At 48.5% G+C, this 22,320-nt stretch overlaps 1 protein-coding gene across 1 annotated transcript; it reads left to right on the top strand.

The window, feature by feature from the left end:
• Positions 1-5,982: 5,982 nt before the first annotated feature.
• MROH7 (maestro heat like repeat family member 7) lies at positions 5,983-21,538 on the top strand. The gene is made up of 10 exons (XM_065556033.1): positions 5,983-6,105; positions 6,597-6,662; positions 12,340-12,482; positions 12,595-12,707; positions 13,702-13,844; positions 15,467-15,647; positions 16,579-17,043; positions 18,119-18,181; positions 19,144-19,148; positions 20,398-21,538. Exons 1-10 carry the CDS (start codon positions 5,983-5,985, stop codon positions 20,662-20,664), a joined length of 1,569 nt encoding a protein of 522 aa, XP_065412105.1. The 3' UTR covers positions 20,665-21,538.
• The last annotated feature ends 782 nt before the right edge of the window (positions 21,539-22,320 follow it).

The raw sequence follows: 22,320 nt of genomic DNA, 5'->3' as shown, positions 1-22,320 counted from the left end.
TTATAATTTAGTTCATAAGTTATAGTCCAATGTCCAATATCATATCCAGGGTGGACCAGCTGAACTGGGATCTCCTCTTGTGATTTAAACGTCCCCTGATGAAGCTTAAGCAGATCTGAGATTAAAAGGATCAGGATCCCAGGATCTTTTATACAATTTCAGGTCTTCTTTGACAAGTTGGAGTCCCTCGGGGAACAATACGTAATCCGGGCATCTTTGAAGTTGGTCCGTCACTGGTACTTAGCTATGTGAATTAACATAAGACAATTGCCTGTTCCTCCACCATTCACCAATGATCTGCTATATATTTCAGAGAGAGATGAATACAGAGAGATCCCGTGTTTACAATTCATTTAAATGCTAGGATATTCTTTTGATCTCTGAATTAATAGTTATAGTGACAGACAGGAACTGTCTGTTTACATGGCTAGCACCAAAGATACACACAATCAATATTACCTCTAACTTCTAACAACATAGGTTTGCATTTCAAAGTTCTAGCCTATTTACCATGAATGGCCTTAATTACCATTCGCATACCTTTCTAACTTGACTTTAAAGTGGGCTCTTCAGCCTGCAAACTGCTTAACCCTTTCTGGCCATGAGTTCTATTTTGTATAAGATTTGCTGCAATTATATAGCAGTGGTAGCAACAATGGTTTGCATAATTATATTTTAATCAGACAACCTCACACCATTAAATCTCACGTTTAGGGGAGAATTGACTTGTTTCCACGACAAATACACCGTCATACCTCTCTATTGTGACAGCTTCCCCTGCTGGTGTGTGCTACCTCTCCTTGTCAGTCTTAGTCCATGCTTTCCTCTGTCATTGTTATCTCCTGAAAGAAGTTGAATCTACCTGACAGCTGTGAACATCCAGCATAGACAAGAAGTAATTCGATGTGGTAATTTCCCTCCTTCGGCTCAGGTAGACCTGCAAACATGGTCGGACGGACCAACGTTAAAGGTGCTTTTGGCAGGATTCAAAGTGTTAACAGTTTTCTATACACTAGGGGCCAGATCCTTAGCTGGTGTAAATCTGCATGGCTCCATCAGTGGAGTTTCACCAATTTATACAAGCTAAGCGTCTGGCCCTAAAAGCTTCTCCACAACAACCTCAGCCTAGGGTTGAAAACTCCAGTGATTACGGTAATTCCAATGCCATAGATGGCTAGATAAATACTGAATAAGAATATGTATGCTGCAAAAAAGAGTTCTCAAAGCAGTGCGTAGAAAGACCTGTAATGGTTTCACCATCTCCCCTGAATAAATGGTACTGCGTCCCACTCGCTGAGGCTGCCGTTTTAATAATTCTTCTCAGTGGGAGGCAAAGCTTGATACAGAATAGGATAGAAAAAAATACGTCTTTCCATTAGAGAGCATGGGAAATCAGAGTTTGAGTAGTTGTAAAGTCCTTGATGTATCTTATTCACTTCCGGTTAATTTAACACTTGTGTAAACTGTTAAATTAATTTAAAAAAATAAAGATCTTTACATCAACTTTGTACGTCCCTTTCCAGCGGTCTAGTAAGAGAGCTGTTCTATAGTCCTATTCCGCATTTTTCCAACTGTCAAATTAGAAGCCTCCTCTTTGATGACTACATATTCTTTTTAAATATTATTCACAAGCATTTTTACTGGTTTACATTTCTTTGTACTTATAGTAATTAGAATAACTTTTACAGCACACTGGCATTTTCCTGAAAGCACCAGTAACTGGAAAAGCTGAACACGAGGGTTTTTAGTTTGCTTTGGGCATCATTTTATTTACTTTAAAAGAATTTATTTGGCCTGCTGGGTAAGAGAAGCATCTTTAGGCCACAGATAAGACAAAATAAATTGAAGGCATGATGGTAAAGAATTTTAACCATAAATTCTCCCCAAACTAACTTTTTCTTTCGTGCTTGAGGAATAGAAATAGGGCCAAATTCTGCTCTCATCTGATGCACACGGGCTTCGCTGGGGCTGCACACCTGCACAGGGACTCCCTTCTCACAGATCTAATTGCAGGATTGGGGCCAAATTCTCGGACTTCTGTCGACACTGGGGTTACTCTGGATTTATACTGGTGTAGATGAGAACAGGGTGTATCATACAGTGTTTACTGCCTAGCTATCCGATGCAACTTCTGTGTGCCTCTAACACCTAGCTAATCTAGAGTATTTGTGGAAGATTTTATTTGTGTGTAACTCAAAGAACACCGACTGTATTGTTTTTAAAACAGCAGTACCCAGCTGATTGCACAGGAGTGGGACCCTTATTGAGAAGTGAAATGTATGTTCGAAAGGGAAATGAGCTGGGATGCAGAACTGCACACCGGCTGGACTGGACAGCTCCCTGAAGACTTGATCCTACTCCCATTGGAATCAAAAGAGCCTTTTGATTAATTTCATTGGGCACTGTGACAAGATGGTCGATATAGTATGGTGGGTCCTGCACTTTTCTTGGTGTGGGGGGGCTAAAATACCACCCCTTACCCCTGCTCTTGGGGCACCGAGGGCCCCACTAGTGGCCCAGGAAGGTGGTAAAGGAGGGAAGCGGGGGAGGGGTCTGGGTTTGCGCCTCACTCTGAGTCCCAGCCCCTCTCAACCCCTGTAAGTTCTTACCCCCTTCCCCCTTGGGTGGGGTATCTTCAGTCCTTAAACACTGGGGGAGGGAATGTCCCTCCCCTGCTGGGGCAGGGTCTCCCTTACTCCGGTTTTCTGTTCCTCCAAGTCTCACAGCACACCTCCAAGCTCCAGTCCTCTCCCCTTCCCCATGACTGCCTGAAGCAGGGGGGTTTATTAGGTTTCTAACAGGGCCTTAATTGATTACAGGTGCTCCAATTAATCTGCAGCAACCCTCCCTAGTCTACAGGGAACCACGCCTTAATTAACCTAGGGTTTATATACTTCCCTTCTACCACTTCCCACTGCTCCCTGGCCCTCCTGTATCACAGCACTTACACTTCAGCGAAGTCAAGGCGCTCATGTTTCAGAGCAGGCTGCACAGTAATCTGTGTGTAAGGTGGCTGAGGGCAGTGATTGTCCAAAGCAAGAAACTGTTTGGCTATTAGATGCTGTCTTGGCTTCATCACCAGTACCTATTCAACACGTGGTTATGACATTGATTGCACCACTGCTTCATTTGCATATTCAAAGCAGTGACATCTGGTAGTTTACCATAACAAGCTGGGGTAAAATGACTGTTCCTGATTCTGTTACAGGAAGGCTGCATGTGTACATGGACACTCCCCTTCAAGAAGGTGCAAGTGGCTCATTGGGACACCTTAGCCTGATGCTTGAGAGGAGAAGTCAGGTGTAGACCACAGGAGCCAACAGTATCTCTTGAGCAAGTCTTGGGAGCGAGAGAACATGAATCCAGTCCATGTAGGTGAGGAGTCAGGCACTGCTCTGAGGATCCAAGAACATACCCCTATGACCCAGGAGGGGGAGGAAGGTACCAAGAGTTTGGTCACTGGACGTGAGGAGTCAGCTGATGTCCTGATGACCCAGCTGTGCCCTCTGGGGCTGGAGGAAGTGGTGACCAAGAATGCTCTACGTGATGGCCTGTCGGAGCACTGCACCGCACAGGCCACTTAGAATCATAGAATATCTAGGATGGAAGGGACCTCAGGAGGTCATCTAGTCCAACCCCCTGCTCAAAGCAGGACTAATCCCCAACTAAATCATCCCAGCCAGGGCTTTGTCAAGCTGGGCCTTAAAAACCGCCAAGGAAGGAGATTCCACCACAGGAGATTTACCCTAGGTAAAGCATTCTACTGCTTCACCACCCTCCTAGTGAAATAGTGTTTCCTAATATCCAACCTAGACCTCCCCCACTGCAACTTGAGACCATTGCTCCTTGTTCTGTCATCTGCCACCACTGAAAACAGCCGAGCTCCATCCTCTTTGGAACCCCCCTTCAGGTAGTTGAAAGCAGCTATCAAATCCCCCCTCATTCTTCTCTTCTGGAGACTAAACAATCCCAGTTCCCTCAGCCTCTCCTCATAAGTCATGTGCTCCAGACCCCTAATCATTTTTGTTGCCCTCTGCTGGACTCTCCAATATTTCCACATCCTTCTTGTAGTGTGGGGCCCAAAACTGGACACAGTACTCCAGATGAGGGTATTAATTAAGCAATTCCATGTTATCCAAATAAAGGTGCTCATTGAATAACCAGAGGTTAGTGTAGAGGGAGGAGTAGCTATAGAGGGTGTGATGGGGCAAGGCCAGATGGCTACAGTAAAGTAGTGAGGAACAGGTATGTTAGCCCCAGGCTAAACAAATCCCTGGTACCATGGTAACCAAATGGCAGTTGCTCCAGGTTAATCAAGACACCTGGGGCCAATTAAGATAGCTCGATTGATTGGGACACTTGAAACCAATCAAGGACTGGCTGGAACTAGTTAAAAGCCTCCCAGTTAGTCAGTGCGAGGTGGGTGTCAGGAGCTATAGGAGGGAGCAGTGCTGTTGGAGGAATGAAGTAGTACGAATCTGTATCAGGTGCAAGGAAGGAGGCCCTGAGGTAATTGTGAAGAAGATATTGAGTGGGGGCTGCTGTGGGGAAGTAGCCCAGGGAATTGTACATGCCCTATTTCCAAAAAGTCAGCTTCTATAGCTGCTAAGTTTAGGGTCTCTGGGCTGGAGCCTGGAGTAGAGGGAGGGCCCGGGCTCCCCCTCTCCCCTCCCTGATTAATCATTGATACTGGGACACAACAGAGACTGTGTGAGGGAGGGTTGTTTCTCCTCACCTCCCGTGCTGGCTTATGATAAAAATGGCTCAGTAGACTGTGACCCTTGCCTCTAGAGAGAGAAGGGCTATATGTTAGGAGTCAAGGACAGAACTTTGTCACAAGGGCCACACATGGGTGGTGAGTTTTTCTGACACAGGAGCACTGTTCCAATGCATGTCTTTGTGTATTTAATTTGGAAGGACTCTATTGCAAGCACTATACAAAAGCCAGAACACTAAGCGTTACCTGGTCACAAAGGAGATCCAACCAGCCCATCTGTGCTGCCCAGGCAGCAGCAGACCAACCTGGCACCAAGTCAAACTTTCGGGCAAGCCACCTCCTAGTTCAAGTGATCTCTTCCCCTGGGGCGAGGGAGTTAATGCAGAATCCAAGAGGAGGCCCAGAAAATGGTCAAGAATAAACCAACTGGAATAAATGAGCCTTGCAGAGTACTTTAGAGGTAGCCAGTGAGTAGCTCTGGCCTACATCTCCTGAGGTAAATTCCTCAGCAGAGGACTCTCCACCGAAAAAGCTCTATCCCTGGCCCAGTTAGAAAATGGACTTGCCCCAGCTCACTTTCACTGTCAAGCGGGGACACAGGGCGAGAGGGTCAGAGAGGGGAGTGACCACAAAAGAATTTAATTTGCTTCTGTGAATCACAGAGGAGACAAACGTAGTGATGAGCTCCTGGTAGCCCTGCCAACCCCAGTGTTTGTCCCTCTGCCCTAACAAGGGGATGACCCCAATCTCCAGAGAGCACAGGGAGGGTAGCTAACCCCCAAGGCCAGACCAAAGTCCCAGCTAGGCCCCCCAAGTGAATAAATCCATAATGAGCAGCCGACCCAATCACTCCCCCACAAAAGAAAATACCAATGAAGCTTGGTTGGCCTCACTAACTGAATAGTTTGAGGCAGTGACTATACAATATCTACAGGGGTATTTGGTTTGAAGCAGTGACTAAATAATACTCCCCAGGGTATTTGGTTACAGTATCCCATACACGCGGCTCAGGAGAAAGTCAAAGGCTGAATGCATCACACACCAGAGCAGTTGAACTCTCGTGAAGCAATGGTATGGTTGAATGACCTTGAAATTGTTGGAGGCAGCTCATTCTTAAATAAGTTGAAAAAAGCCAAACTTAGTTTTGTCTGGATTTTGCTTATCAATTGTGCCAGCGGCAGAGTGGGTGTCCAGCTGGGTCACCTACATCCGGTGCTTTGGTTGTGTTCTTCCAGAGATTTGGACAATTTCTCAGTCCAGACCAGATGGCAGACCTTCTACTGACAGTTGTAGAAAGCTTGAAGGAGGCCAATGAGAGCACCATTGAAGCATCAAAGACTATTCTGAATGTAATCCTGGAGAAGTACAAGCAGAAGATACAGATGGAGGTAGTTGGCTCTTGGGAGTTGGGGAGCATTTAGAATCTCCTGTCCTGGGGTACCATCAGCGGGACTCTTTCTTCATTGTGATGCTGATATTTTAAAATGTTACAAGTGGACGGTCTAAAGCTGGGAAATGAACCTTTGTTCCATTGTTTCGGGACTTGGAGACTGCATCTGGAAGTTCTCTTCAAGCTGCTGCAGTTCCCTCTTGTTCTGGTTAAAGAAGTCCTACTGATTTGCTCTTCAACTTTGTTTGTAGCTATCAATCTCTTCTACAAAACACTAGAGAATTGATCACTAGGAACATTCCTTGCGTTGGCCAGGAGAAGGACCAGGCAATGTAAGAGGTCTTCTATAATAATGCTTGATGAGCTCTCAAGGAAGGTGGAATTGCTCTCATTAATAGTGTCTGCCCTATTCTGCTCTGATTCTTACCCCAGAAGGAACCCCCTACACACGTGCGCGCACATTCTCTAAGCTGTATTGTTTTCTTCTAGGTGCCAAAGATTGTGGACAGGATCCACTCCCAGCTCAGAGCCATCCATCATTCCCATGCCAGACAGGTAGTGATGATGGCCTTATGCCTCCTGGCTCGTGCTTTCATGGAAGAAGTGTCCACAGCCCTTCTAAAGTGTCCACTCCCACTGGACAAGTATGAAACTCCCTAATGACCAGGATACTGAGAGCTCACTCTTTGGGTTCCTTATTCTTTCCTCTCCTCCTGAGATGTCTCAGACTGGCAGTAGCTTCCTTGTTGTGCAGAAAATGTCTTTCTTGCCAAGGGTCGATTACATCACTAACCACTGAGAAATGAGACCCTCTCCGGCTTCCATCCCAGGAAGCTTCTTCTCCATCCATCTCATAATGGCAGGAATCACAGATTTGCCCAGACGTCCTATGTGATACTTACTAACTGTGCCATTCGATGTGTGTCACTCGCTTGCTTGGAATGAGTGGAAGGGGGGAAATCCCACTGAGGAGAGCACCTGGGGCTAAATTCTCAGTCTGCAGAATTGGTGCATGACCACATGTACAGCTGCCTGTGTTTGCAAAACAAAAATCTGCATGTGTACATGGGTTCTTGCGTGCACTGGTACCATTGCTGGACATGCTCTCCCTAGACTCTGGATGCCTCAACCACAACTTAAAATTCACAGTAGTTGGTCGGGGGGGCACAGTAGATGGCTGAAGTCCATTGCTCCTGCCCCCCACAACCACCGTCAGATACAGTCCCAAAACATGATTTCCCCAGGCCATTGAATAACCTTCTTCAACCCTTATCCCGTCTCCTCCCCAAACAGCCAGAGTAAAAGATGGGCTTTGTGGTGTGTTCCGAAGGGTGACCAGTCCAGGCTGTAGCAGACCAACAGGGAAAATACATTCCACAGCTCCCACTGTTCTGTATCAAAGGAGTTGCAGCTTGAGGGCTTTCAGAAGCTGCAGCTATGGCAATATGTTATGGGGAGAGATGGACTCCCAGGTAACCCAGACATACAGCGCTTTCTTTGTTGGTACCTGTGATGGATTCCTCCGGGGGTGCCATCTGGAAGTGGGATACCACTGATCCCCCTTGACCCACCAGCCTGGGCTCTTTTTTACACTGTACTGCTGTGACAAGCTGACAAGCTCTCTTCAGGCTTCAGCCTGCACTTTCACCAGCACACATACAGGTAGGGACACACCCAGCTGCAGTTACATGCAGATGCTCTGACCAGCTACTGCACGGGAAGGCTCCAGCTAGGGCATCTCCCAGTTCATAAGGCATGCACCCTTTATGGAGTGTAAACCCAAAATTATACCATCTTGCACTGCACGGGCAACCTGTACAATGTAAGCTCATGAAATTCACCCCCACCCTCAATGTGGAGAGGAATATACCACAGCTTTCTGCCCTGAGTTATGACTTCCACACACTGGTTTTAGATAAAGCAAAACCAAGTTTATTAACTACAGGAGATAGATTTTAAGTGATAGCAAACAGATCAAAGCGGATTACCTAGCAAATAAACAAAAAATACAACCTAAGCTTAATATACTACATAGATTGATATGAATAGCAAATTCTCATCCTAAGAGATGATACAAGCAGGCTGTAGATTCTTAAGGGACAAGCTGCACTTGCTATACAGCTTGGAATCCCCAGGTGTTCCATTCACAGGCTAAAAATCCCTTTAGTCTGGGTCCAGCACTTCCCCCAGTTCAGTCTTTGTTCCTCAGATGTTTCCAGGAGTCTCCTTGGCTGGGGGAATTAGTGAAGAACCCTGATGATGTCACTCCCCTGCTTATATAGCTTTTGCATATGGCAGGAATCCTTTGTTTCAAAGCTTGGTTCCCATGCCAGTCAGTGGAAAAATAATGACATCCCAAGATGGTGTCCAGCACTACATGTACATGTACCTGTAGTGTCATAGCAGCTATTACTCGGAGGCTGTCTGTAGAGTCCTCAGGAAGCCTCCCCAAGTGGGAGATAAGCTTCTCCAAAGGCCTATTGTTCTCTCTAATGGCTCATTAACTTTAATGGGCCCTTCCCAGCCAGCCATCTAGACGGAGAGCCTTTTGCCTAGTGGGCGTTCCCCAGGTTAAACACATTTGAAATACAGATACATAGTCAATATGTCTAACTTCAGATACAAAAATGATACCTGCATATAAATAGGATAATCATATTCAGCAAATCATAGCCTTTTCAATGATATGTCACATGACCTACCTTGCATAAAATACATCATAAGTGTCATAATCATATCATCATAATATCACTGTGAAGAATATGGGATGCAGTGTCACAGTACTAACACCTGGAATTCCACTTGGAAGCCCATGTGCAGCTCCTAGAACACCAAGGTGATGTGCTTCCAGAGTAAAGCTCCATTCAGGAAATGAACTGCTGCATTCTGGACAAGCTTTCGCTCCTGAAGGGTATCAAGGTGTAGCCTGAAGGGGCGAGTAGATTACAGGAGTCTAACCTCAAGGTGACAGATAAGATCAGCAAAGTGCCCGTGTCCAAAACCAAAGGTCACGCTTGGCTTACCAAGCGAGATGAGAAAGTGCCCTTTGGCATAGCTGTGCCCTGGGCTTCAGTAGTAGCCTTGAGTCTAGCATGACCCCAGAGCTGTACGCTGACTCAGAAATAATGTCTGTCCTCCATTGAGGTTAGTGGAGGTGATGTGATTCTAGACAGGTTTTTCTGGTTGTGTCCCACAACCTTCTAACAATCTCTCTGCCCTGCCTGGGCTGAATCTCATCCAAGCTCCAGTCTCCTGTAGACGTGGGGCCATCCAGTCCCATTCACCAGCGAATCAGCTGTAATGATGATATACAGCTGGGTATCCTCCACAAAGAGCAGGCACCATTGCCCACGTTTCCTTTGTCACCCACCTAGTAGCCTTGTGTGCACATGAAACTAGAAATGAGAGCAGAACTCTACAGGATTCCGCAGAAGATCAGTCTGGGGGTGGACAAACTATTCCCCATATTCACCCTCTCAGCCATCCCGTGTATACAGGAGCAAAGCCACTTCAAATGGGTTCCATCTACTCCTAAGCACACTTCATGATCAGCCATATCGAAGGCAGCTGACATGCTGTCTTCATCTGTAGCCAGGAGACAATCAACCAGTGCCACTCGTGAAGCTTCAGTCCCATACCCAGTTCTAAGCACAGGATGAAGGGAATCTAAAGACTGCAGATATTGCCAGAGTTGCTTTGTCTCCACCTCCGTGACGATCCTTCCCAAGAGTGGGAGATCTCATACCAGTGGTAGCAGGACCCAGTGGGCTAGGAGCCCCCTCACATTGCAGGCAGTAATGGTGTGTTCATGGCAAGGGTAGTACATCCCCAACCCACTGTAGACGCTAGGTCTGCAGTGTGGCCAGGTATATGTGTAGAACCAGCAATCATCTGTGACAACCTCACATGTGTGTGACCTGACTGTATCTTGTAGGTAAAAAATATGGCTGGTTATCTTATAGCAGACTGCAGGTCTGACAGTGGTCTCAGCCCACCATATTATCTCAAGGTGATGGAACATGTAACATGGGTCACTTACTGCTTTAGGTACATAGTTTTGTTTCCTTGGTATCTGGGATGAGGCCTCGTTGTAGTCACCATCTCTCTGATGGAACCCCTGACCCTAGTTTAGGTGTCATTTGTCCAGTCAGACTGTGGTGTGGCAGAGCTATATGTATCCGATCCAGCGTGCGACTGTCTCTCTCAACTCGTAGAGATGCAGCTGGGATGTGGAGAACATTGGCCAACACAGAGGCAAGCTGTCACTGCCACAGACTTCTGGATATGCTGCTGAAGGAGCTGCAGGAGAGGCCAAGCACCTCTGAGGATAGAGCCTTCATCATACCGCTAGCTGTAAGAAACAATTCACACATGACTCTCGCCTCTCTTCAAAGAGGAGAGAGGTCCACGTCTGAGGGATATATTGCTGTGAATTCTCCCTGGGGAAGGGTTGGGGAGAGCTGCCCTGTATCTCTGGCAGAGCCCTGAAAATGCTCCCATTTTCCATTTCTTTGCCTTTCACAGGAAATGCTGTGTCCTAGACACCAGCCATCTTGTCATACATGGCTGGACCAAGCTCCCTGCGGAGCCCATCAAAGCTGCTACTTAATGACCTGGAGGGGACCTCACTGGTGCCATTTCCTCTGTTCCCCCAACAGGGACTGAGCAGTCAGTCTCCTCCCACTGTCTGCAGCACTCCACCTCCCTTTCCTCTTTTCTCCTTCTCAGGGTCCAAGCAGGCTAGCTCCTGCCTCCATTGTCAGAGGGTGGGTGCACTGCCTCCCATCTCCATAGTGCTTTGTCTCCCCGAGGCCTGGGCACACCACTTCGATAGCAGCCTCAGATACAGCTTGTCCTGGTCAGTGGGACTCAAGCATTTTCCAAAGGAAGTCCGTATCATTGTCCCCATTTTATAGGTGGGAAAACTGAGGCAAAAAGTGGGGCAGTGACTTGCCTAAGGTCACCCAGTAGGCCAGTGGCAAATCTGGGATCCCAGTCCAGTGCTCTGTCCATTAGGCCATGCTGCCTCTTCTTTGGCATTGAAACCCTGGTCTCCTGCATGGCAATGCAGAGCATTAAGCGAAGGGGTAGGGGTATCACGACAAAACAATACAACCTCTTCTTACTGGCAAAGCCCTGGGCTAAGCAGCCTTGCCCCCACCCTCCCTATCCTAAGAACGGCCGTACTGGGTCAGACCAAAGGTCCATCTAGCCCAGTATCCTGTCTTCCGACTGGCCAGTGCCAGGGGCCCCAGAGGGAATGAACAGAACAGGTAATCATCCAGTGATCCATTCCCTGCCGCCCATTCCCAGCTTCTGGCACACAGAGGCTAGGAACACCATCCCTTATCCATATCATCTTTCATTCACTGTCAAGAGGTCAACTCTTTCCTCCAATCAGCCCCCAGTGCCAACCTCCATCAAACAAGCACCTTCACTGACCCTGCCACACGGGTGGTGCTCCCCATAAACATATGCCAAGCTACTTCCAATCCCTTCTTCAAATGCTCCTTTGCCATGATGCCTACAAAAAAATCGACAACAGTCAGGTTGCTGGGGTGCTGAGACCACTGTCTGCCATGCTGACTGGTACTGGCTCATTGTTTCCTTGTGCTCCCCCAGCTCTGTCTGTCTGTCTCGTCTAATGCTGAGATGTAACCTGTTTGGAGCAGAGACAGTCTTTCATTTCTTGCTTTGTACAGCACCTGGCACAATGGGGTCCTAGTCCAGGACTAGGGTTCCTAGGTGCTACTGTAATATAAATAAATAATAATCTATAAGACTCTATCGTAGCTCCATGCTTTCCATATGCTCCCACCAGTGAAGTCACCCCTCAGCACCCCAGTGCTCCTCTCTCTTACAAACAGTGATGTTACAGCTCCATGCATGTGTGCTGTGCAGGGCGGGGTGTCACTGATATGTTATAGCACAGTCTCTTGTATGTGCAGTATGCTTACCCGCAGCATGGCGTTGGGCTCAACGGCTCAGTTATAGCCCTGCAGGTGCCGCATGGGAGCAGTGCGGGCTTGGTCTCGGTTGCCGTGCTGCGTGTTTTAGGCCTCAGTGCAGTGACTGTGCATTGGACATGCAGTGCAGGGTTGGGGTTGCCATCTCTATGACATTGCAGTGCACCGCGAGTCCCGTCTTGACACAATGCAGGTATCTGGGGGGATGGGATAGAGGATTGCTCTGAGCAAGGCCGGTGTCGCTTTAATGCGGGTTTTGCTCTGATTGCAGCTGTGTTGTGAAGACAGTGAAGACCCTTCTCCTAAAAATGGGATGTCACTACGAGTTCACCTCTGTTGAGAAGGTGGGAGGCTGGGAACTGCTCACTAGCTCTGAGGAGCACCATCGCGGGGTAGGCCTGCTTGCAAGGTGAGAGGCGAGAGCTTTGCTCTTGACAGATCTTCCCATCCCTCCCTTCTGCCAACTGCTCCCCCCGCCTCCTCACCTCCTCTGTAATAAGGGCATCTGTTTGCTCCCACAGAGCCATGGTCCACTATTCTTGCTGTCAGCTGTGGCGGATCTTGTACCTTCTGGTCCTGTTCCTCGAACGAGGTGATAAACAGCACAAGCTCACAGCGATGGCCTTTTTCGTTGAGGTAAACGTTATTGGCTCACATCTATTGTGGTACAAAAGAGCATGAGCTGCATCTTCCCTTTCTGGACTGGTCAGCTAACCTCAGACTCCAAGTGTCTCCTATATCTGATTCACTGAGCTATTGGGGAAAGCCTGAATAGCCCTTGAGAGTGTTCAAGAGACTATGTGCATGTATCAGAAATAGCTATAATACTTTGCCCTTCTACAGCATCTTCCTTCTGAGGCTCTCAAGACACTTTGAACATTTCTCCCCACTGCAGCACATTGAGGTAGATGAGTGTTATCACCCCCATTTTACAGATGGGGAAACTGCGGCAACAAGGCCTTAACTCCGCAAGTCACATAAGAAGTCTGTGGCAGAGACCAGAATAGAAACCTTTTAGTCCTGTGCTTTGGTTTGTGCTCCCTCTCTTTTCCTAAATAGTTTCCTAAAATTACATATAGTATGTAAATATCTTTTATAGACAGGCCAAAATTCTCAAATGTGGGGACCTGGCTTTGAGTACCCACTCCGTCTTTAGGCACCTGAATAAGTAGCCCAGTGTTCATAAGTGCTGAGCACCGGAGTTCCCATTGCAGTCAGTAGTTGCACAAAGGGGGTGCGGCCAGCACGCTGACTCCCACACACTGGCCAGTGGTCTGAGATCATGGCTTGGGTAGCGTATGATTCACCTGCATAATCTCAAAAATCTCATAAAGTCAGCCCAAGGAATGGGCATCATGCCCACTGCAGACACAAGGGATGTTTTTTGCACTTGTTGTTGGTGCGTGGAATAGATTTCATGCCCACCAAGAGATAGTCTTTGAACATTTGGAATGAGATTCTTACCTGCCTTGAGCACAAGGAGCAGGCTTCATTCCCCCTCTAGGCATGGCAAATAGACTTCATACATGCTGGAGCATTTACAGCAATTTCATGGTAATGTTCATCCAGAGAACAGACAGACAGCTGTCTGGTTTGCAGCCTGTTATTGGCCTACTCTTTGTCTTTTTAACTTCTCCATATGCCACAGGCAAAGCGGCTCCCAGAACAATATTCCGTGCTCTGTCTGCTGAAAGGACTGACTGACCCAGATCCAGTTATCAGAGCACTGTGCGTCAAAGGACTGATCACCGTGGCAGACTGGCCAGGGAAGGTGAGATGGAATCCATTTCATTACGCAATCAATATCCATGTAATTACTCCAGAAGTATCAGTAACACTAGTAGAAATCTAGAGTAACTCTCTCTGCTGATGGAAGTGAAACAGATTCCATTCCTGTTTGTGCAGAACGAGAACTGCTGGCCTGGATCAAGGCTAGGTGAACAGCATCTAGAATTGCTCCAGATCCCAGCCTTTCAAAGCAGACCCAGAACCATTTATCTGGATCTGAGATCAGTGAGCAGCATTTAATATTGCTCCAGATCTCAGCCTTGCAAAGCAAAAAACCCTCTTAACTGGGTGTACTTGAAAATGCTACTACCGATATCAGTGAAACTTTCAAGGAAGAGGCATATCCTCATTGATAGAGCACTACCAAATTCACGTCCATTTTAGTCCATTTCACAGTCATGGGATTTTAAAAATCATAAATGTCATTATTTCACCTATTCAAATCTGAAATTTCATGATGGTGTAATTGCAGAGGTCCAGACCCAAAAAGGAGTTGGGTGAGGGGTCTGCAAAATTATTGTAGAGGGGTTGCGGTACTGCTACCCTTACTTCTGCACTGTTGCTGGCAGTGGGGCGGCCTTCAGAGCTGGGCAGCTGGAGAGAAGTGGGCCCTCAGTCAGCAGCCGCACTCTCCAGCCACCTAGCTCTGAGTGCAGTGCAGAAGTAAGGCTGGCAATACAGTGACCCCCTAAAATAACCTTGCGACCCCCCTGCAACTCCCTCTTGGGTCACAACCCCCAATTTGTGAAATGCTGGTCTCCCCTGTAAAATCTGTATAGTAAAGGGTAAAAGCACACAAAAGACCGGATTTCACAGGGGAGATCAGATTTCATGGTCTGTGATGCGTTTTTCATGGCCATGAATTTGGTAGGGCCCTGCTCATTGGGTATCTAACACTGCACACTAGAGACAGAGTAGGAAATAAATTTCTGCATTATTGGATAAAATGCAATCTGAGGGCTGTGTATGGATTATAGCACTGGTTTTCAACCTGTGGTCCACAAACTATGTCTAAGATTTCCAAAGGGGTCTGTACCTCCATTCAAAATGTTTTAGGGCTCCACAAATGAAAAAAAGGTTGAAAACCAGTGGATTATATTAAAAAGGGCTAGGATTATACATTGTCATCTTTTACGCCTTTACATTGTCTATTTTTGGCTACTTTAGTGCCTGGTCATGTCCTAGAAAAATCAGTTTATTTGAATTGTCATGGCATAAATGTGAGCAGAAATCAGTCATTTCATTAGCAATCAAATAAATGCAAAAGGGAAAAGAAAACCTCATGACTGCTTTGTTTCAAAGGGTTTTTTTTTAATTGTTTGCCTCCTATATTCACACATGGTGAGCCCCAAAAAAGCCTCATACCATCGCTATGACCAAGAAGTGAATTGGGGGCAGGGAAAGAATGTGACATAGGCTGTAATTTACAGGGAACAGGGTATGAATTCTGTGGAAAGTCCATTTTAAGCTAACCTTGCCATTTTCTTGGGGGCTTTTTCAGTATTTAGAAAAATTCTCACACTGGTTGTTTTCTTTTTAAACTGAAAACCAGAATCCTTGGTGAGACAGTGTGGGGTAGTTACTGCATCAACTTCTTCTGTATAGGAGATAAAGGTCCTGGTGCCAGCCATGATAAACAGCTTGTGTGGAATGGACGGGAGGCTGGTTGTGGAGGCTCTTGCTGATGTGAAGAAGATTCTCAGAGGCCTGGATGTAGCAAGTTATGTTGGCTGCATCACCAGTCCCCTTAGGCTCCTCTTTGATGATGTAAGACAACGGTGTGTGCGAAAGGGATGAGGGAAGGGGAGCCGAGGAGCATGTCCCTTGCACACCAGCAATCAGTTGTATCAAATAATGGAAGTGAAACAATGTCATTCTTCCTGCTTTCATTCCCTTCATTCTTGCTCCTGCCCCACCACAGTTGTCTTGTGCCTGTCCCAGCTCAGTGGACCCTGCCGTCTATGACTTGGAGGCACAGCCCATGCTGTAGCCATGCCTAACAGGTTAGGCCCCTACTATAGCATGTGATGGGGGCTGTTTATGGTGTGACACACATATGCCACAGCTACGCATGTCATACATGGCATATTCAATCACACTACACACTTTGTGCAACCGAATGAGGCTGGAAAGAAGAGCGATTTCAGCTCTTATCATATATACTGACCTGTTAAGTGCTGAATGCCCTCAACTGCTATTGATGAAGTCAGTAGGAGATGAGGGGACTCAGCACCTTGAAAGATCAAGCCCTGTATCCGTATATAATGCATCGCGAACACCATGTGGCACAGCTCTCCCTTACCAAAAGTGTGTGCGTTATGGTAGCGGTTCTCAAACTTCATTTCACCGCAACCCCCTTCTGACAACAAAAATTACTACAGGACCCCAGGAGGGGAGACCGAAGCTTGAGCCCGCCCCAAGGGCTTCAGCCCCAGGCAACCCTAGGTCCGCTGCCCAGGGCTGAAGCCCTTGGGCTTGAGCTTTGGCCCTGGGTCCCAGTAAGTCTAAGCCAGCCCTAGCAACCACATTAAAATGGGGTCGTGACCCACTTTGGGGTCCCGACCCACAGTTTGAGAACCGCTGCATTATGGGAAATGTAGTCCAACTGGGGATACTGGCCCATAGAGGAGAATGGGAATACAAGGCACAGACTACAACTCCTATGGAGCACTGCAATTCCCATTTTCCACTGAAATCTTTTGGCCAACATATTTCAGTTAAAAAACACATTTTCCACAGAAAGCAGGCTCTTCTTGTGGAAAAAAAAATTGTTTTGTCAAAAGCCCTAATATGGACCATGGAGCAGCATAAACATTGCAGTAATTTTCATTACAAACCAAGAGGAGTACTACTGTTCACTATCAAGACCCCTGTCTTCCTGACTTCCTCTGTTTGTGTGTGTCTCTCTCAGGAGAGAATGAGTGTGCGTTCTGCTGCCATTTCCTTGTTTGGAAAAATGGTCAAGAAGGTGATGAAGAGTCAGGGGCTTATGAAAGAGGAGGATGTCTTGGACAGTTTGATCCCATTACCTTTGCACCTGCAAGAGGGCAACCCTGACATGGCTGAGGCAAGTTCCTACAGTCATTTAGCTCCAAGCCTCAGTCATCACTATCCCCAGACATCTCTTTCTCCATCTCCACCTTTCAGTGTAGGATCTTCTCCTAATCTATCTACTCTAATGTGTTTCCTTCTGGAAAAAACATAGAGCTTCCCTATCACCTCGTGAAGAAGAAATTCCAGGAGATTCATTTTCATTGCCGGTTATTAACAGTTGGAAAATATTGCCAGTTCCCAGGCTTTTAACTGTGGGAACTCTATCCTGTCTTGTAGAAATGTAAGAATGCCTTGGATGAATGTTCTCGACTCCTGGAATGGAGACTACCTAAACAGGTGGGCAACAGGAAGGCTTGGCACAACCACCAAGAAGATGTGGATGAAATCTGTCAGTACCTTGTAAGTAATCTCTGGGTTCATTGTTAGAACTGTGTGTTGATTTGGTCAAGGGAGGGTTTACACAGAGTAAGATACCCATTTATCAGGCTCTGTGGGTAGGCTTATGAGGGGTTGTGTTGGGTCATCCCTGTCATTAAGCTTTCATTTTATGCATTATCGATGTCTTAGGTGAAGAAACATCAGGAAAATGTCCAAAGGTTCTTGGTCCAAAGCCAGTGCTACCTCAGCAGCACACAGCCTTCTTTACGAAGGGCTGCAGCTATATTCATAGGTAAATCCAGAAAAATTTGCATTTCTTTAGCAAATTCCATAGAAGCACTTTTTCAATCTGTTGCGCCGTTCCCTCTAGTAGTGCAAGTTAATTGCTTTTTGCCAGATACCGTGATTTCTTGACCTTATAGGATTTAGTATTGGGTGCAATACAGAACCGGGAGTCACTCCTGGATTTTGTGCTATCAGAATACCCCTAAGGGCCCCACCCATCAGCAACTAATCCTGTGAGAACCTCCAAGATTCCCCTGTAGGCTCCTATAGGAATTTCTCTGCAAAAATGTATGTCATCATCTTGAAAGCCAGCCTCTCAGTATGACCCCAATCCAAAGCTCATTGGAGTCAGTGGAAAGACTCCAGTTGACTTCAGTGGGCTTTTTAATCAAGTCCTATCTCCTTAGCTTCTCCATCTCAGGATTTAGGAACTTGTCCAAATACCTGAGGGCATCCTTGTGTGAAAGACAATAACTGTGGAAGTCCCTATCGGAGGGTGGGAGAGTAATGGGAATTCCGTGCTTTTAATGGCATGTTCAGGGTTCCTGGTTATGCACATGGACAACATGATGAGAATGAAAGATTTGGACATCATAAGTAATGGTAAATAAATACCTCATTTTTAAATTCCTATGGCCTTGGATGAGTATGTGTGTGTGTGTGTGTGTATGTGTGTCTAAGGAGGCATTGGGATTGATATGCACAAAGATCAGTACTCTTGCTGTGCAAGAACTGTATAAATAGTATTGGTAATAGTTTGAATCTATACCTCTTCTTCCTCTATGCTTTATTCTTGGTGGCACCCCCAATCGCATGTGTTTGATTACCAGTTTTATCAACACTAATGACTCTCAAATCCATTCTGGACCCATCTCTCAAAGTTCAGTGTCTTTTCTTATATACACTCTGCAACATCTTATATTGGTTGGTTCACCATTAATTCAAGCCCAGTATGACCAGAACTAAACTCTTTTACTACTCCCTTTTTCCAGTGTTGTAGGCAACACCACCATCCTCCTTGTCAACCAGACCTGTAACCTTGAATCATCTTTGTCTACTCTCCAACATCCATGCTATGACCAAATCAGGTTGCTGCTTCTTCCATCACTCTTCCAAATTCTGCTTCTTCCTTTTTGCTCCGATAGCAAAAGCACTTGCCCACTCCCTAATCATCTCCCAGACTGATAACAAATTACTTCTGTCTGGTCCCCTGTATACTCAGTTTATTCCCCCTCCAATCCATCCAAAATCCTGGACCAAAACCATCTCTGTGTTATGACTGTATCAGCTCCCCTTCACCTTCCATATCAAATTCAAGCTTCTTTCAGAGCCTTACATCAGTCAGCCCCAAACTGTATATTTGATTTGATCTCCTTTCACGCTCCATCTCCACTACTATGCCACCGTCATCAGCTTGGATGCCCCTTTTTTAATTCTCCCACTACTGCCTTTGTACGTTCTTCCATGCTTCCCTTATGCATGGAACAGCCTCCCTTAACCAGTTTGCCACGCCACCACCATCTTCTGATTCCCTCCTATAAACTCGCTTCTTCCATGTTGCCTAGGAGAAGTGAGTTAATTTAACTAACTCCTTGGTCTGTCTGTCTGTCTAGATATTTTTATCACATGCACCAGAGTGGCATCTGAGCATTCGTAGATCCATGCCTCATGGAGTTAATGTGAGATCTTATTAACGTAACCATTCTCCTAGCTCTTCCGTTCTCCCCACCTACTCCCCTTTTATTATCCTCACTTGTTGTGTTGTCTGAACTTATGCCTCAATCAGGGCCGGCTCTAGGCACCAGGCACCCAAGCACCTGCTTGGGGCGGCACCTGGTAAGGGGCGGCGGGGGGAGTGCGGCATGGCATTCCGCGGGGGGGTGGGCGCTCCGGCGGCGCGGCGCTGGGGGGGCGGGCTCCGGTTGCGCGGGGCTCGGCGAGGGGGCGGCGCGGGCGCGGCGCTGGAAGGGGGTTCCGGCGGCACTCGGCGGGGGGTGGGGGCGGGCTCCAGCAGCGTGGGGCTCGGCGCTGGGGGGCAGCATGGGGCTTGGCGCTCGGGGGGGGGTGCGCGGCACAGGCACGGCGCTGGAGGGGGGTTCCGGCGGCAATTGGCAGGGGGCGGGGGTGGGCTCCGGCGGCGGGGGGCGTTGCGGGGCTCGGCGCTCGGCGCGGGGGGGGTGGGCTCCGGCGCGCGGCGGGGGGGGCGGCTTTGGGGGGCGGTGCTCTGGGGGGGGATCCGGCGGCGCTCGGCGGGGGGGTGGCGCGGCACTCGGCTGGGGGGGGGCGGTGCGGCCCGGCGCTCGGCGGGGGGTCTGGGGGGCGGCGCTTTTTTTTGCTGCTTGGGGCAGCAAAAAAGCTAGAGCCGGCCCTGGCCTCAATCCTGCAAATTGTTCCTTGTGATCGGACCACTGTGCTCATGCAGAATCCATGGACTTCAGTGAAGCTCCATGCAGGTGGAGGCGTCTGCCCCCATGGAACAACTTGCGGTATTGAGGCTTCCATCATAATTTCTTCAGGACCTGCACAGTGTCTAGACTAGTTCCTGTGAAGCACCCAGCACATGTTTAGGCATCAAGCATAACAAAGTCCTGTCAGGCAAGTTCTTTTAAGTACTTTATGGTAGTGTTCCATGGGTGCTGCCGATGGGTAGGAGGATGCAGAGGATCTAGCAGGAGGGTATGTTGCAGGTGCTGTAGATGAGGGGGAAATGCAGCAGAGGGCTCTAGGAATGGTATTTCAGACAGCTGAATGCGAGTATGCAAAGACCCCAGTGTGCTGTGCACTTCTGGATTTAAATAGATTTTATGACAGTTCTGTAGTTTCCAATCAACATTTTCTCTTTTGTTTCAGCTCTCGGGGGCTTAATGCATGACCCTGAGGCGTCCGTATGTATCTTTGCTGCTCAGGCACGTGAACGCGTCCTGGCAGTTTACTGGAAAGTAAAGTACGGCCTGGTTGAGCAACACAAAGTGAACAGTGACTCTGCTGAGAAACACAAAAGCCCCCCAAATCCTCCTGCTACCGAAAGCACCTCATCCAGGCTGTTCAATGCCCTCAATCTCTGGAAATTAGCTGCCAAGCACTAACAACTGGCTCAAAAAGAGAGCCAGGGCTTATGCCCCACTGAGCCCCATGCAGACACAGCCAGACTCTGACGATTATTTTTCTCAACTTGGGCTGCCTGCTCTGTTTTCCAACCAAAGGGAAAATCAAAGGGACTCTGGAGGGGTCATTAACATGCCAAAGAAAGTGAACTGAACATGGGCAATAAAGAGCACTGAGAGTTTATTGCGAACAAAGCCTGCCAGGCAATCTTGACTTCTTTTTTGGAGCAGAATTAGTGTTGGTGGGTGTTGGCCACATGTAATAGCCGGATGTTAGACAGTGCCAGGTCCCTTCCTCAGAGAGCGTGTCTGTAGTTTCTTTACTCACTGAGCTCTCTGCTGCCCAGTTATCAGTTGAGAGCTTTCCTGACCCACACAGTTGGAGTGTTTCTTCCCCTCTTCCCCCAAGGGTAGAGCTGTTCCTGTGTGGGAGCAGGCTTCACTCTTCCAGGGCAGTATCCGGACCTGACTCTAGGCACTTGTTTCTCCCTCTGGGTTTTCCTCATTGGTTGCTGTGTTTGGGGGACAGGGGCTATTCCCTCTCTTTGCTCCTGTCCCTGGGGCTGCAGGGGGCTGCGAGGGAGCTGGCCCTGTTTGTGGGGATGCGGGGAGAAGAGGGGCTGTGTCTCAGCCCTGTCCCTAGGGGGAAGGTGGGGAGGTGTCCCTGTCCCCCAGATCCTAGGTTTGTGTGAGGGGAGAGAGGGGAAAGCAGCCACTCAGCCCTGTCCCTAGGCAGCTGGGGAGCTGTCCCTGACTCCCCGGCTGAGGTGGGGGGAGTGGTCCCCAGGTTGGTATGACATGGCAGGAGCTCTCCCGAACCTGCGTGGAAGCTGTCCCTGGGTTTGTACACGGTGTGGGGAGCTGTCCCTGGCCCCCAAGCCGTGGGGAGGGGGCTGTCCCAGGGTTTGTATGGGGCAGCAGGAGGAACTGTCCCTGATTCCCAGGCCGTGGGGAGGGGGAGCTGTCCTGGGGTTTGTATGGGGCAGGAGCAGGAGGAGCTGTCCCTGATCCCCAGGCTGTGGGGAGGGGGAGCTGTCCCGGGGTTTGTATGGGGCAGCAGGAGGAGGAGCTGTCCCTGATCCCCAGGCCGTGGGGAGGGGGAGCTGTCCCGGGGTTTGTATGGGACAGGAGGAGGAGGAACTGTCCCTGATCCCCAGGCTGTGGGGAAGGGGCTGTCCCGGGGTTTGTATGGGGCAGGAGGAGGAGCTGTCCCTGATCCCCAGGCCGTGGGGAGGGGGAGCTGTCCCGGGGTTTGTATGGGGCAGCAGGAGGAGCTGTCCCTGATCCCCAGGCTGTGGGGAGGGGCAGCTGTCCCGGGGTTTGTATGGGGCAGCAGGAGGAGCTGTCCCTGATCCCCAGGCTGTGGGGAAGGGGCTGTCCCGGGGTTTGTATGGGGCAGCAGGAGGAGAAGCTGTCCCTGATCCCCAGGCCGTGGGGAGGGGGAGCTGTCCCGGGGTTTGTATGGGGCAGCAGGAGAAGCTGTCCCTGATCCCCAGGCTGTGGGGAGGGGGCTGTCCCGGGGTTTGTATGGGGCAGGAGGAGGAACTGTCCCTGATCCCCAGGCTGTGGGGAGGGGGCTGTCCCGGGGTATGTATGGGGCAGGAGGAGGAGGAGCTGTCCCTGATCCCCAGGCCGTGG

Source organism: Chrysemys picta, chromosome 8 (genome assembly GCF_011386835.1).
Source record: "Chrysemys picta bellii isolate R12L10 chromosome 8, ASM1138683v2, whole genome shotgun sequence".
NCBI lineage: Eukaryota > Metazoa > Chordata > Testudines > Emydidae > Chrysemys > Chrysemys picta.
This window is presented reverse-complemented; position numbering and strand designations above follow the sequence as displayed.

What these genes read in the sequence shown, in the direction of transcription:
- MROH7 (XM_065556033.1), top strand. Translation starts at nt 5,983, where the DNA reads ATGGCAGACCTTCTACTGACAGTTGTAGAAAGCTTGAAGGAGGCCAAT. An exon ending in ATCATTCCCATGCCAGACAG is followed by an intron (nt 6,663 to 12,339) that starts GTAGTGATGATG and finishes TTTTGCTCTGAT; the next exon opens with TGCAGCTGTGTTGTGAAGAC. An exon ending in TGTAAGACAACGGTGTGTGC is followed by an intron (nt 15,648 to 16,578) that starts GAAAGGGATGAG and finishes AACATATTTCAG; the next exon opens with TTAAAAAACACATTTTCCAC.